The sequence below is a fragment of the Corvus hawaiiensis genome, chromosome 1, assembly GCF_020740725.1.
Source record: "Corvus hawaiiensis isolate bCorHaw1 chromosome 1, bCorHaw1.pri.cur, whole genome shotgun sequence".
NCBI classification, from domain to species: Eukaryota; Metazoa; Chordata; class Aves; order Passeriformes; family Corvidae; genus Corvus; species Corvus hawaiiensis.
In genome coordinates, this window is record NC_063213.1 from 23223927 (window position 1) to 23238501 (window position 14575).

The 14575-nt window shown below is 43.1% G+C and overlaps 1 protein-coding gene across 1 annotated transcript in view; it reads right to left on the bottom strand.

The window, feature by feature from the left end:
* The window catches only part of ITGA9 (integrin subunit alpha 9), a 244048-nt gene extending 230921 nt beyond the window's left edge, over positions 1 to 13127 (bottom strand). The window contains exons 1-3 of the mRNA XM_048296306.1: positions 12847 to 13127; positions 4547 to 4674; positions 3204 to 3310 (exon numbers count right to left, since the gene is read on the bottom strand). Of these exons, the coding sequence (XP_048152263.1) occupies positions 3204 to 3310; positions 4547 to 4674; positions 12847 to 13013 (402 nt within the window). The 5' untranslated portion in view covers positions 13014 to 13127. The remainder of the gene's footprint in view (positions 1 to 3203; positions 3311 to 4546; positions 4675 to 12846) is intronic.
* Between the last annotated feature and the right edge of the window lie 1448 nt (positions 13128 to 14575).

The following is a 14575-nucleotide window of genomic DNA, read 5'->3' on the forward strand; positions in this document are numbered from 1 at the left end:
TGCAAACCCTTGAAGAAAAATAAAATGCTTCTGAGCAAAGCAAGATGAGATATCTATTGATGGCTGACACTGCATTACCGCAATATAATGAATAGGCCATTTCAGAACTGCTGACACTTGGCTCTTTTGCATACTGTTGCAGCCACAGGCTTTGCTCCACAGGAAAAGCAACACAATGACAGAAGTGGCAGGTATTTAGGAAGAGCAAGACTGAAGGATGTGGCTTAAATCACAATGCGCTGTCCCTGGTTCCTCTCCCAACAAAAGTAAAAGGAGGAATTTTACTGTTTCAGTTTGGAAAGAGTGGGCAATCTCAGGTGTATTATTGCAGTACTGAGATTAATGCAAAGACTGACTGATCGTATATCTAAGGACAAGAAGTTTTATTATTTAATCTTATTCCCACATTTGTTTATATCCTCACTGTTTGATGCTTTACTATTTAGTCCGTCACACAAACACCAAATTCTGGTTTAGCAACATCCTGGCACAATATGGGCTCAAACAAAATCCACATTTTACCAAACACCAGCTAAAGACCTCTGGCATGCTCCTCACCTTCCCTACTGCCCCTTGCCACTGAAGCTGGTACTCTTATAAGGCAACTGGGGAACGCTGATAAGAAAAAAATTTAGGTCACTAAAAGCAGCTTCAAAGCAAAAGTAACAACTTCTTTGTACAACCCGCAGTTAAACTGTGGGACTAGTTAATCTAACACAGAATGTCAAGAGCATGAATATTTCCCACAGGCAACTACACTTGTTTATGGAAATAAACCCAATCCATCCAGGGCTATTGACCAGAAAGATATTACTCTGACTTAAAGGAATCCTTGGAAGAGATGCAGTAAATGGAGTTGTAATGTTTGACAGTATCTACACACTCCTAACTAAAGAAACGCACTCATGCTATCTTGCAATTTTTAAAAACAACCTAAAAATTTGGCAAATACAGCTATGAACAAATATTCAGACACATCTCAGAACACCAGTTTTTCAAATGGGCTTCAAAGAAAAGCTACATTTTAAAGAAATACTAATCCTTAAAACTAGAAGTCCACATGTATTGAAAACCATCTGTGGCAAAGTCATGAAACTTTTTCAGTTAAAAGTTCTCAGAACAGAGAGCAACAATGACCTGAAATATCCAGGTAATATCCTTCCACAAAGGAATCTGTATGCATTCATTTCAGGCTCTGTTTACACACAGATGCACACAGACATATAATTAGTAGCATGACTTTGGTAATAAATAGCAATGAGAATTATATAATTAAATATCCTCCAGCATCTGGACATGATCTACTTGGTGAGGACAGCATAATCTTGTCAGATGTCTGGGTTAGGATTGTTTTAAATCAGTGTCACTTGTGGAGACATTTTACCAGCCTAAGCTGCACTGAAATAAGCACACCACCAGGTGCACATTTTGCTTTACCTACATTTCACTTTTAACCTGCTTTATGTGTGAAATTTCTACTCCCTCAACCCTAATCTAAGACCACCCATGTCTCTCACCCCTGTAGCTTCCATTCAGCCAGCCAGCATCCAGCTTGGCATTTGCTTGGCTTTTTGCCCCACCAGCATTCTGTTCAATTACTGCTTCTATCTAGGGAGATGACCCCTAAGCATCAGCCCCAACCTGTTTCCCTTTGAACCAAAAGACAAAAACCCACTATTCTTAAGATATTATTATTACAAAAAAAAAAAAAAATTTAGCCTTGCCTAAAAATGTATGAACAACCTTCTAAAAATTAATTAGGATGAATTTGTGTATTTGAGCCTGAATACTGGCCAGTGAAAAGGATGCTGTGTCTCAAGGTAGTGTTATCTCAATCAATACAAGTTACTTCTCAGTTGTTACATGCAACTGAGCACACATATAGCTCAAGATACACCTTGAAAATATTAATTGCTTGCACTATCATGAATGCCTTAATTTTGTGCTCTTTTGTACATGTTTACAGTGTATTTTATTTATGTCCCTCTTTCTCCCCTCCTCCTCTAGTCCTGAACACATTTTAAACATCCAAGAAAAGTAAAGCTAGCCCCTATAACACTGACAAGAGAGACAGGGGGAAAAAATATCACAGTACTGTGACAGAAAGGTATCAAACCTACCTCTTCTCTCACAGGGAAGTTGGTGCACAAGGATTTGGGGCGTAAGCACCTGGACTCTAAGCACATATTATAAAAAGGTCTTTGAGGGAAACAGGTTTGTCCTCTGGCCTTTTACAGATGGTTGGCACAGTAATCACTGCATAAGATCTTTCTCACTAGCCACTTTTTGACAGCTGGATGCTACATACAAGGGCAGTCCTATATATCACTGGAAGGATAGGGCCAACTGAAAGTTTCCTACTCACGAACAGGGCTGTTTAGAATTAGACTGCTGTCAGGGTTACCCTGATACAAGCTTGACATTTGCCTGCCACATATAATACGCATAACATTTTGTTGCAAATTTCTTTCTATTGCTGTTAACTTCCCTGCAGACACACTCAGGCAGACAGTCAGAACCCAAACATGGACGTATATACAGGCAATGATTGGTCAGAATGTAAAATACCCATGCATTCTAGAAAGGGTTTTGCCCAGGACTCTTTACGATAACACAGAAAAAGTTTTGCTAAGAAATATTGTACATGCTAAGGATTGCATCCGCTCCCCTTGTCTTGTCTATGTGCATAGTAACCACATTGAAGACAATAAGTCAATCCACACACAATTAAGACATCTCTATTTGCAACTCTTCTACCTTGTTAATAGGAAATTAATATAAATAAATGAAAAATATGGCAACAAAGACTAATTTTACATTTTTCCTTATAAGTTTTGAGACACAATTCATGTGCTCAAGGAAAATTTATTGCATTCATAATTCCTACTTAAACACAGGCAAATTACAAAAAGAACAAATTAGTAGATACCTCCCAGACAAATTGTATTTATTCAGTTCAAAGATATAAACCCTCAGATTTAGGAGGAAGTCCTTGGCTGACGCAAGTCAGGTGTGATGGCTTGGAATCCTCCCTCTATAAATCACGTCTTCTGGCTGGGGCTCACTTCTGCTTGAAGAAATGGACTACAGAATCTGCTGCCTCTTACTCTGGACTCCATCAGTTACTGCCAAACACAATCCTGATGTGCTTAGTCAGGCAGCAGCTACAGTTTTAATGAGATCAAAGAAAAGCACGGACTTACCAGCACACTTCCACCAGCCTTTGGCTGTCTAGCTAGGCTCACACCCATCCATTCATCATCTCTGTCTTCCTTACAGGTCTTTCCACAGAGCATGCCCCGAGAATTGCCTACAGAAAAAAAGGGAAAGGCAGCAAGACAAGGAGACACGAGTTTTAAATACCTACCAAAGAATCCTGACAAGAAAAGAGATTGCCCATCAAACATCTGACGATGCTTTTCTTTTCCCCTGCATCCTGATTATTAGTACTTGAATGCATTAACTGGGGCAATGTTCTCACTCTTAAGTGGCAGAGTACACATACACAGCTGAGGACAGACCCTGTTCCAAACAGGCAGCAGCTATTACATTATGTCCACAGCTCTACTTAAATGAACGATCAAGTCAGTGGGAGAGGTATCAGATTGCCTCCTAAATGCAATCTTGAAAATGAGATTGGGGACACTTAAAAAAAATGAGGCTGAAATCTGTAGTCCTGTCAGGCAGCATTCATGAATCCATGACAATTTATAATCTGGTAGCAGGACAAACCACTTAGCCAAAACCCTGTTTTAACACATGTAAGCCTCATAAACAGAAATTCTACTTAGTGTAGGTATGAAAAGATGAACAATACAAATATGCCTTTTTTTTACAGGCAGAGAAAGCAACATGTCACCAAGAAAACCAAAATATTAAAATGCTTCGATCTTTATCATCATTATCCAGCATGAAGTTTTAGATCATAATTTGACTTTAGGCGTCCACCTTCCCCTGCCTCAGACAGTACATTAGAGTAACTGAAGTCAACCCTGATCCCATTCAATAGCATACCCACGGTCTCACTGAGACCACTCTAGCACAAAAAGTAAACTCAAGAAATTATTCGCTGCATTATGAGGGAACCCATAGATCACCACATAACTAATAACCCCACATATCATGAGCCCATCACTGCATTGCCTGGAGTTATCTCATACACTGTTTACTTCAGCACTGCCTGGAGCAGGCAGTAGCACTCCAAAACACTTACAAACTCACCAACATGCTGAAAAGTCACACTGAAGCAGGTGAAGAAAAGACAGCAGCTTAGCTTAAGCAGGGAAAAACCCACATTTACCTGGTTGCTCCCTGGAAAGAGAGAGCAAGGCCACTGGGAGGACACCGGCACAACTGGGATGTTATTTTGTAATGCTGAAGAGAATGTGACACTTTTGCTACTAGTGTTCAAAATCCAACAGGAAAGGCTGATGGCTCCCTCTCAATACTTCGGGGCCAATTTGAAGTTGGCAGAAAGATTGCTAGCCATGTGGTTTGGATTTTTTTTGGTTGCCTCCTGCTGTCCCAAAGCATCATAACTACCCACCTCTCCCCATATCCAGTTCTGTGCATCTTCTGTCAGGATTGGTATGGACTCGACATTTAAACACTGCTCCTGGGGACTGAACAGAGGTGCTGTATTTAGATTCTGCCTTGGGAGCACCAACCAAGACCCTGAAAACCAAAAGCAAAGCAATAAGTGATTAATTTCAGGTGGAAAGAAAAAAACCAACTAACACCACGAGGTTCACATTGCCAGAGCTTCCTTCTTAAAAGCACTTCTCTCAGCAACCTTGTAAAACAATGACACTGATTCACAAACTGAAAACACCACACACAATAAAGGCATTTTTCCACAGTGAAGGAATTTCCACAAGTATTTTTAACAAATTAGATTTCCATTAGGATTGTACCACATTTAAAATGGCACACCCTCACCACACACCTCCCAAAAGCATTCAGGAAAGCATTAGGATGGACAACACCATCTGCATCCATTTTTTCTCAGTTTTAGCTACATCCCTATCAGTCCAGAACTGATACACCCACAAGCAGACAAAATCTGAACCTGGATTCTTGCCAGCCTGCCCAAGATTTGTAAGCTTGTTTAGAAAGTAGAGGCACCCCATTCTCAGAACACTTTATATAATTATGTCTTTAAAAAACAACAGCAAAAAACCCAACCAACAATACAAGCAAATCTCTTCCACAATACATTGCTACCACCCAATATTTATCCTTAAGGCTGTGAAGACTTTACCTGGACTATTTATCCCACATGAGATCTACTGTTTCTGGGAAGCACCAATGGCCTGCTCTGACCATAGGGTTACCCTTGAAAGAAAGATGGTGAGCACTTTTTAATCACTTGTGTTAGGATCTAGTTAAACTCTTTAACAAACAGACTTCTATCTTCTCATGCCCTAAGGGATGCTTTTTGAGGAGGATTACAAGGGAAGCACAAGTATTAAAGGAGTCCTTTCACTGCTTCCTCATTAAAGGGACAATCTTCCTCAAGTGGTTGTGACCCCAGACCTGGGTAGGTGAGGAGGAGGAGGGAGGTTAAGCAGGAGGAGAGCAGCTCCAAGGAGGGCACTGGGGAACACCAGGTAACTAAGTAACAGTTCTGCAATGCTCTTGCATTGTCAATCACGACAGAGCTTCTGAATGTAAAAAAATCCTCACTAAAATCAAGCCCAGGGCTGGAACTAAGGGCAACCATCTCTAAAAGGCTAAGCCTCCAGCAGTCCCCTGTGCAGACCCAGGCTGCTACCTGGGAGGCAGCAGCTGACCAAGGAGACACTGCTCTTGGTTTAGGCACTAAAGAGTTACTGGTACAAAGTCAGTCTGCATACACAACTCTCCCATTCACAGGTGGACAGCCCAGCACCAACCCCAAAATGGATGCTTTCCCTGTGTTAAATAACGTTTCCTTCACCCTCCAGTCTAAAGTTCCATACCAACCACCACTGATCACCACCATCCCAGTACACACAGGGAGACCCAAGGCACAAGGTGTGCACCTGTCCAGGTTCAACCTGAGTCATCCAGAGGAGCTTCTCCTGCATCAGAGCCTGATCTATAAACAACAGCAGCCAATCTTCCACCCAACACACTCCGCTGGATGCAACAAAACTGTCTTGTGGCAGTTGATACACTTAAAAAATATGAGAAACCCCTATGTTAAGTGACCATTTTCTCTGAAGTTTTATAGGCTAAACTGTATCATTTGGAGAATTCTGATGGAATTGCACTCTGGCACTCTACAACACACATCATGTTTTCACAAGTGAAAAGAATTAATGTCCAAAATACTTAAATTGCTAAAACCTACAAAGGCTGCACACTTGGGGAGCAAGTGCAAAGGAGCTTGAAAAATAGCTCTAAATGGAAATCCTACTAGGCAGGCAGCAGATATAAATCAAATGCCAGTCATTTCATTTACACAGGCAATGAATGCATAACATTCACTTACTGACATTCATGAGGTCTAATAAAAATAAACAGTACTAGCTTGAAGAGTTACAGTTCAAACTGCAAAAGGAAAGACCATGTTTCTATGACCTCTTATAACAATAAGATATCATAGGTCACATTGACCTCCAGTTTAAAAGAGGTTTTGCTCTAACCTAAGAAAAGTAAATATGATTTAGCAACTAGTGCACAAGATACCTTGGGTTGCAACATGAAAGATAGACACAATGGAGCCTAAATTACAAAGACTTTTCATTTCTCTTTAAAGACATGAATGGGAAAAATTGGTAATTAACAATTTGAGTAGGCTACTGGCATAGATAATATTGCTGTCTTAAGCAATTGTACTTTTCAAAAAGAAAATGTCCATTGCCATTTCTTCGTGTGGACTGAGCAGAAGGAAGCAGCCAGAGACATGTGCCAAAGGCAAATCTATTTTGGATTGTCCTGAATGCGTTCTAATTTGATATTTCACATAAAGCACACAGTATGTCATCTTAGGATCTTGTCTCATTCTTTCACTCTTCACTCTTCACCTAGCACCCAGCAGCTGAAACCTTTGCAGAGCTCCTGTTTCATCTGGCATGATCCATGCTCACGTATGCCCTAAGATGGTTACCTTCAGGGAAACAGGAGGTATTCTGTTGGTTCACATGTGTTTTGGTTGGTATTTGTTACATATCAGTTACTTTAATTTTATTCAAAGGTTTGAGACCAGAATACTTCCTTTGTCAACAAAAAGACTTGCTCATTCTTTCACTAGCTTCTGTATGTAATGCTTTAACTGTTGTAAGAAAGTCACCCGTTTAACTATCATGAGACTTTTCAGCAGACCTGGATAGAAGACTCACTTCCATCTAAATACTTTGGGATCCCTGGAGCAAAAAAATCCACCTGTTTTTTATCTCCTCTGCATCTTTAAAACACCTTTGAAATCTTTTGCAATGTCTATCAAAGAGCACTGCAATCAGAGAAAGTGTTTTTTCTCTGCTACTATATCAAATCAGAAATACATTTCAAAACAAAGCCTTAGAGTCTAATACAGTCTTCTTTCATCTCAGTGCTGTGGATTCTTGCCTGGCATAAACACAGAAGATATAAATACAGCTAGCTGAAGTAAAACTTTCCAACATATTCCAAATAGTTTAAACACCTCTTGTTTAAAATGACTGATTTTTGTGGTACAGATTTTTGTGGTACAGATATACGACTACTTGGGCTGTCAGCAAGCAAGCACCAGCAGTTTTCCAGCCTTTTGCCAAAAGGCTTACTGTGTGAGTAATACTCTCTGCAGAGATTATTGGTAAGTGCAGCTTCTCACCACAACCATACTATTCTGTGGGAAGCCCCTAGAATATTAGTAAGTAGCTGCATGAAGATTCCCTGAAGGGGAAACCCCATCAAGAGAAAAGAGCTTACTTTCTATGCATAAAGGAAGAGAACCAAGAACAGGAGGAGTGGAGTTTGGAGCCATTTTAGCCATTTTCCTTGAGGTACACAGAAATCTGTAAGCAACAGCCTCATCCCACTGGCTCTGTGAAAAAAATCATTGGGCTTTAAACCAAAATAGGGAGCAGTAAGCAGAAAGGCCACTTAACTTTCTCTTCTTGCATTCATACTCATACTATCAAGAGCAAACGTCTTCATCTGTATTGAGAAAACTATGCAGCTGCATGGCTGGAAACCATACCACTGAAGGAGTTGCAGCAGCCAATTTTATTGGATGACAAGAAGCTTTCCTGGTCACAAAGAAATTCACACCTCCTTAAAATTACTTCCTGAAGAACAGTACCAATCACTTCCCTGGTGATTGACCCCCAGGACATACAGATTTGGAAATTAAGTGTTGCATTTAACAGAAGGAATAGTGAGCAAAACTGCAGAGCTGACCGGTGGCTAGAGATGCCAAGCACATTAAGCATCAGCGTACAGCACGTCAGCAGTGACTAGACAATCACAGTTTAAAGACTGAGGACTGTAGGTACCTCACCTCACTGCAATGTTAAGTGGCAGGGGAAAAAAGTCTTTAAATATCCTCACATACCACAGCTCATTTCAAAAGCAATACCAGAGAAGGGTGCCCTACCATCATATCCCAGTTGAGTTTCTCCCTTTTAGAAAGGTCTCTGTTACTTGCAAAAAAACCCCCAGTTACTTGTAATAAAACCCCATGTTTGATCCATTACATGCAGAGCAAGAAGTGGGAGGGCTGGATGATCCATGACCAATGACAGCAAGCTCAGGTTCCTCGAAATTCCATGGCAGGATCGACAGTATCACTGTTTAGATTATGCACACAACACCCAGTTTTCACTGGGTCAGTCTGTTACCACACCTTTGATAAATAACATAGAGAATAAAAATGTTCAGCTCCCCTAAAATTGCTGAATAGAGCTTAAAGACTAAGCCGGCAAAAAAAAAAGAAGAAAGGATATAAAGGTATGCACATGGCATGATAAATGTGGCTGGAATCAGTGGAGAAACAGATAAAGAGGCCTACAGTGTTTTCTTGGACAAGTTATGTAACAAGAAGCAACAGCACGTGCCCAAAGAAAAAGTTCAAGGAAAGGTCACCTTTAATATTGAAGCATTCAGTGCATACAACCACCAGAGACCCCTCTTAATAAACCTCCAGAATCATAAAAGGACTTTCAGAAGGAGGCAGATGCATGTAAAATAGTTCTAGGAAGGTGATGTTTATGTATTAGATAAGAAACATGTTTTAATGAATATATATGATTATGATAAATACCTTGTTGTAAAGTCTCACAATACATGCAGAACAAGGAGAGATCAGCTGCGTGTCCTGCGCAGATAAAGAATGCCTGCTTTCTAGTGCTTCAAATTGTATTAGAAAGTTTATTCTGTCTGATTTTGGAATCACCTTCCTTCTGCTAGCACACAAGTTTACGCGACATGCCAACGACACATACCCATCGGCTCAAAACGCAGATCAATGTTCATTATTTCAGCAGCAGTGCAAACCAGTGAAGAGCAGGGCTGAAGGAATGATGCAACAGGACAGAGGCCAGACTCATTCTTTATTGTAAAACTGGCAAGAGGACACCATGCAACTAAACTGACTTCATTACCTTTTCATGCCAGATCATTTTGCCAGACAAGATGAAATGGTCGCCCTAGACTTGCTGAGAGATGGGAAGGTATCAGCAAGAAGGGGTCATAAGGACAGAAAGGGAGAGAGACTAAAGTAACATCTTATTCATTTAAAAAAAAAAAGAAGAATCATAGATTTCAAATTATTAACACTTTTTATTGGGGCAAAAATTGATTTTTTTTTCTAACTGTCTGGGGTCGTTTCTTGGTTATTGTTTGAGTCCTTACTCCAAATTTCAAAATTATATCCAGAGAGCAGAAACACTTCAGCTTGTTCCTGCTCCAAAGCAACCAGCCACCTGGTTTCTTGCTGAAAATGGCAATGATGGGTAACTGAGAAAACCTGTCAAGATTTACAGCCATAAAACCCACTTAAGGAAGGAAAAGACGACATAGTCAGAAATACAATAACCTCAGCGCATCTGTGATGAGAAACCTTTCTTGAGATAAGAAAATGTGCAAAAACAGGTCAATGGAATCATCATTGCAATCAACTATTGCAGAAAACATCAAAGGCACTGACTTGCTTCACTATTGTAGTGGTGGCTGAACACCCATATTCCACTATAATTTCTGTGTGCAGCAGCCTGACTATTCACGTTTATCTGGTGTAAGATTTCACACCAAATATCCCCACCCCCGCTTCTTTTTGCATTCTACATGAATATCTGGGTCACATAAATCCTGAAGAATCACCAAACCCTGAACCAGTTTACTGGAAACCTGCAGGCCTAATGTAGGCAATACAGACAAGTGCCTTTGTGGTCTTGGAAAACAGAGTTGAAATATGGAAGACATGGCTATGAGAGATACCATCTTAATATGAATCAGTGACTATATATATTTATATATATACACACACACACAAATAGATTCACACACACCAACACATGGACAGGCTACCGAAAACAACACAGCTCTCATGATCAGAAGTACATTAGGTGAGTATTGCCTTCAAGCAATGAAGAGCAAGAGTTCCCTGAATACTTTCAAATGCTTGAGACCATATTAATATATTAAACAATTTTAGATGGGCAGGAGCCCTATCAGCCTCAGATATGATCAATCACATTTTTGCAGGCTCACATAGTGCTAAACTCACCATGCAAGCCTTGAATGGCAAAATACAACTGTCTAAAGTTAAATTATTTTAACTACTTCCCATTGGAGTGCACAGACCAAATGGACATGAGAAAACTGAAATCACAGCTCTTCCTTGGGTGTATAAAAGTCAAAAGAAAAAAGAAAAAAAACTTGACACACAAAACCAAACAATAACCCTGACTTTTAAGAGAAACTTCTTCAGAAAACTGGAAGCAGGCTGCATATACTTTTAAGAGACATTCATTATTGACCTTTAGGATGCACACACACATTACAAGCACAACTGCACATAGCACACTAGAATCAAGAAGAGTGTAAAAATACTCTTCTCCCAAACTTTTTATCCCAGTGTCTGTTGGAAACAGGATTTTGAAGTACCCATGAAAGCAAACTTCCTGCTCCCTGGTCAAACAATGAAAGAGGAGCTTTCCCACCAGTGGTGACAATCCCACCCTCATGATTTCTGACAGTGCTGATGGCTGACCACATTAAGCCTTCTTGGTTTTAGGCCTAACAACTTTTTTATTTAAAAGCATTTAATGATCTTAGATGTTGGTTGCTTTGGGTTTTCTTTTCTTCTGGGTGCTACAGCGAAGGCGCCATGAATCAGCTCCATTTTCCAGAAAAATGGAGTTTATGTAACTTGAGATTTTAATTTTGAGCACCAGACTTCTAACAGATCCCTGGCTTCAGACAGATGCCCAACACTTAAAGTCCAGCATGTTTCTAAACAAACTGGAGATATCTGCAAGAATCCTCCCTAGTCCACCTTCCCTTCCAAAAATATCACACCAGCAGGTGCTATCTGAAGATAAGTCATATTATCGATCAGAATGACAGATAAGAAGAAACAAATTCTACCACTTTTGTCCTACCACACTGCACTAGGTCAGCACTTCATTCACACCATTGTGAATCCCCAGCAACTTGTGTTGAATAAAAGTTCCTTTCAGCCTTCGCACCCTTCATTGACTCCTGACCTAAGTTAAGCATTGCTTTAAACTGAGAGCTTTTCTTCTCCCAGCGTGCTTTTCCTCTAAGAAATCTTCTTATAAGTCCGTAAGTTTGAATGCTCCATGGAAGCCACTATGTAGAAAGGCAGAGCATAGAACTACTTGTGAACTAAAGGGTGTGAAAGAAATTCATTTTTAAAGGACTGTAGGCCAGAATGAATACATTTATTTAAACCACAGTGCACCAAAGTTCTAACATCAACAGCTGAATATCTAAGTATAAAAAGATAAAGACATGCTTTGTGGACACTTACTGGCAGCAGTGGTTCCTACTCACATTAGAAGTGCACCAGATGACATCAGCTAGGTCCAGTTAAGAGAAATCACTTTTAATTCTAACAAAGAGCCTCTAACCCAGACAACAAACAGACTATGGTCCAATGCTCTTTTCAGTCAACGGGAAAACAAGAAGCTTGTCAGTTTCACAAATTTTTGGATGCAGATAAACTTTCTATCATCGGCCTTCTTTTTATTTTTAAGTTACACAGACATTTCCTCTACGATTTGGAAGCGTCTCTTCAGCCTCCGAAGGAATTTTGCCCCCCGCCAGAGCGTGGGGAGTTTAGCTCCGTGGACGCTGAGCGCGCTGCTCTCGCTGGAGGTCACCGCTATTAGAAACATTTCCCATTAGCACGGCAAAACCCATCATCTTCCGTACCCCGTGCGCTTTTTTGTACCCAGTCAAGACGATGAGCTGCCTAAATATTTCCCGCGAGGAAGGGGGACCGAACACAGCGTCGAGACATCGGCCGCGGGCCGGCTGGCGCTTGAGGACAGTTAGGTCACAATGCCGAGCGCCGGCTGCCAGCCCGGAAAGGACATCCCCGTGTTAAAACGCCTCCCAGTGCGGGGCCCCCTGCTCACATCAGGGAAATCCCTCGTGCACAAGGGGCGCGGAGCCCACAACTCCTCACTCCACCGCACCCACACGAAGAGGTGAACCGAGCGCGGGGAGCGGCCCCGCAGCCAGGGCGGAGGCGCCCCTTTGCTGCACTTGCGAGGGGGCTCGGCTCCTGCTGCCCCGCTGCGGGAGCTGCGGCTGCCGGGAGGGATGGATAGCCCGGCAGCGACCGCCCGGCCGCATCCCCGCCGCCAACCGCGCCCTCGCCGTCCCCGGGCACACAGGGGCCGCGCTACTCACCACCGCGTGCTATCGTGGTAGTGCTGCAGCACCGAGTACCCAAAGAAGGAGCCGTTGGGACCCCGGAAAATCACGGGGCGACCCACGTCCACGTTGTAGGAGCGCACCACGGCCACCCACAGCAGCGTCCACAGCACCCGCGCTCCGCGCTGTCGCGCCTCCGGCATCCTGCGAGTCCCGAGACAGCCGCCCGTACCGGCGCCACTAAGCGCTGATCTCCGGCCCACCAAGCCCACGCCGCCCCCAGCGCCGACTCCGAGGTGGCGTGGCGGGCGCGGCGCTTTTGTGCCCGCCCCGCGTCGCGTCCCGGCCCGGCCCCGCCGCGCCCCTCGCCGCGCGAGCTCCGCGCGCCCCTCGGCCTCGGCCGCCCGCGACGCCCGTGGCGCCGGCGCCCCCTGGCGGCCCCGGCCGCACCCGCCGTGCCGCGCCCGACCGCGCCGCCCGTGGGCCCCGAAACGCGGCATCCTCGGCTCTGCCGCCCGGCTCCTCCCGCCGCGGCACCCGCGCGGCCCCACAGCCACCCCTCGGTGTCCCTCTCGTCCACGAAACTGCCTGTCAGCTGTGGCTTTCTTTCATTTTTCCACCTACTCCCGTTCTCGCGCAGCCCCGCCCCCCTCCCCCGGTCGTCGCCTGGAGGGGGAAGAGGGAAATCACGAAGCTTACGGCAGAAAGACATGAAGGAATCAGTCGTGCCTTCCATTAGTTTGAGGCTATCGGCCCTGCTTGAATTTGGCACTCGGAGAGGAGCGCTTCGTGAGTGACAGAAGAAAGATCTGATTTGCATCAGGCCGAAACGCACACAAGATTTTCTTGGGGAAAAGGAAGCCATGAGGAGAGGACGTGTCTTTTTTCAGCAGAAATGAAAACACTTCGGGGAAAAGATCAGACCGGTGTTTTCCGGCAGAAGTACTTCAGGTCTGAAAAAGAAGCACCAACCTTCGTGGCTAAGTAAAAGCTGAAAATAATTGTTCTAATACTTGAAAAGTTTGACCATCTGAGAGCAAAAATAATCAGTCAAACATGCAATAATAGATGAGCAAGAGCAAAGGCAAGAAGACAGTCTGCTCCAGAGGATAAGACAAGGGTGATCATCACTCTGTAGGAGAAGGGGAGGGCAGTTATGTGCTAGAAAACCCTTCGGCCCACAAAACCCCATCTTTCATGAAAGTAAAAAGCAATAAATTTTACTGCTCAGGATTCATGTGTTTAGATCCTTCTTGAGGATCAAGCCCAGAATCTCAGAGGATAAATAGTTTCTCACAGATAATTGTGATTTTCATATGTTTCTGTTAGTCTTGGCTTTGACTTTTTAATTCCATGTACCCCCCTCATCCATAAGAAGGGGCACCAGGAGAAACACAAGAATAGAGGGGCCAGGAACTCTTGATACAACAGGAACTGCCACTTCTGGCAGGCCACTGGAGATTTGCAGCCAGGTGCAGTACCTCTTGCATATGCAGCCGATGGTTAATGGGGAATTTGCTTCTGATGACACCAGTGATCTCCAGGGAAGGGTGCTGCATGTTGAGGCTCTTGGAAAGCTGTCATGGATTCAATCTCTTGTAGGCTGAATCTTCTTTCAGTGAAGGAAGTTCTTGGTGAAAAAGTAATCCTTTTTCTGCAAAGGGTTTGCACCAGGATTTGTGTTCAGTGAGGAGGGAATTTTGTGGTAAGCTGTTTCATGATATCCATGTGGCTCTTTCAAATGCATAGCCTGTTTCTGCAAGAG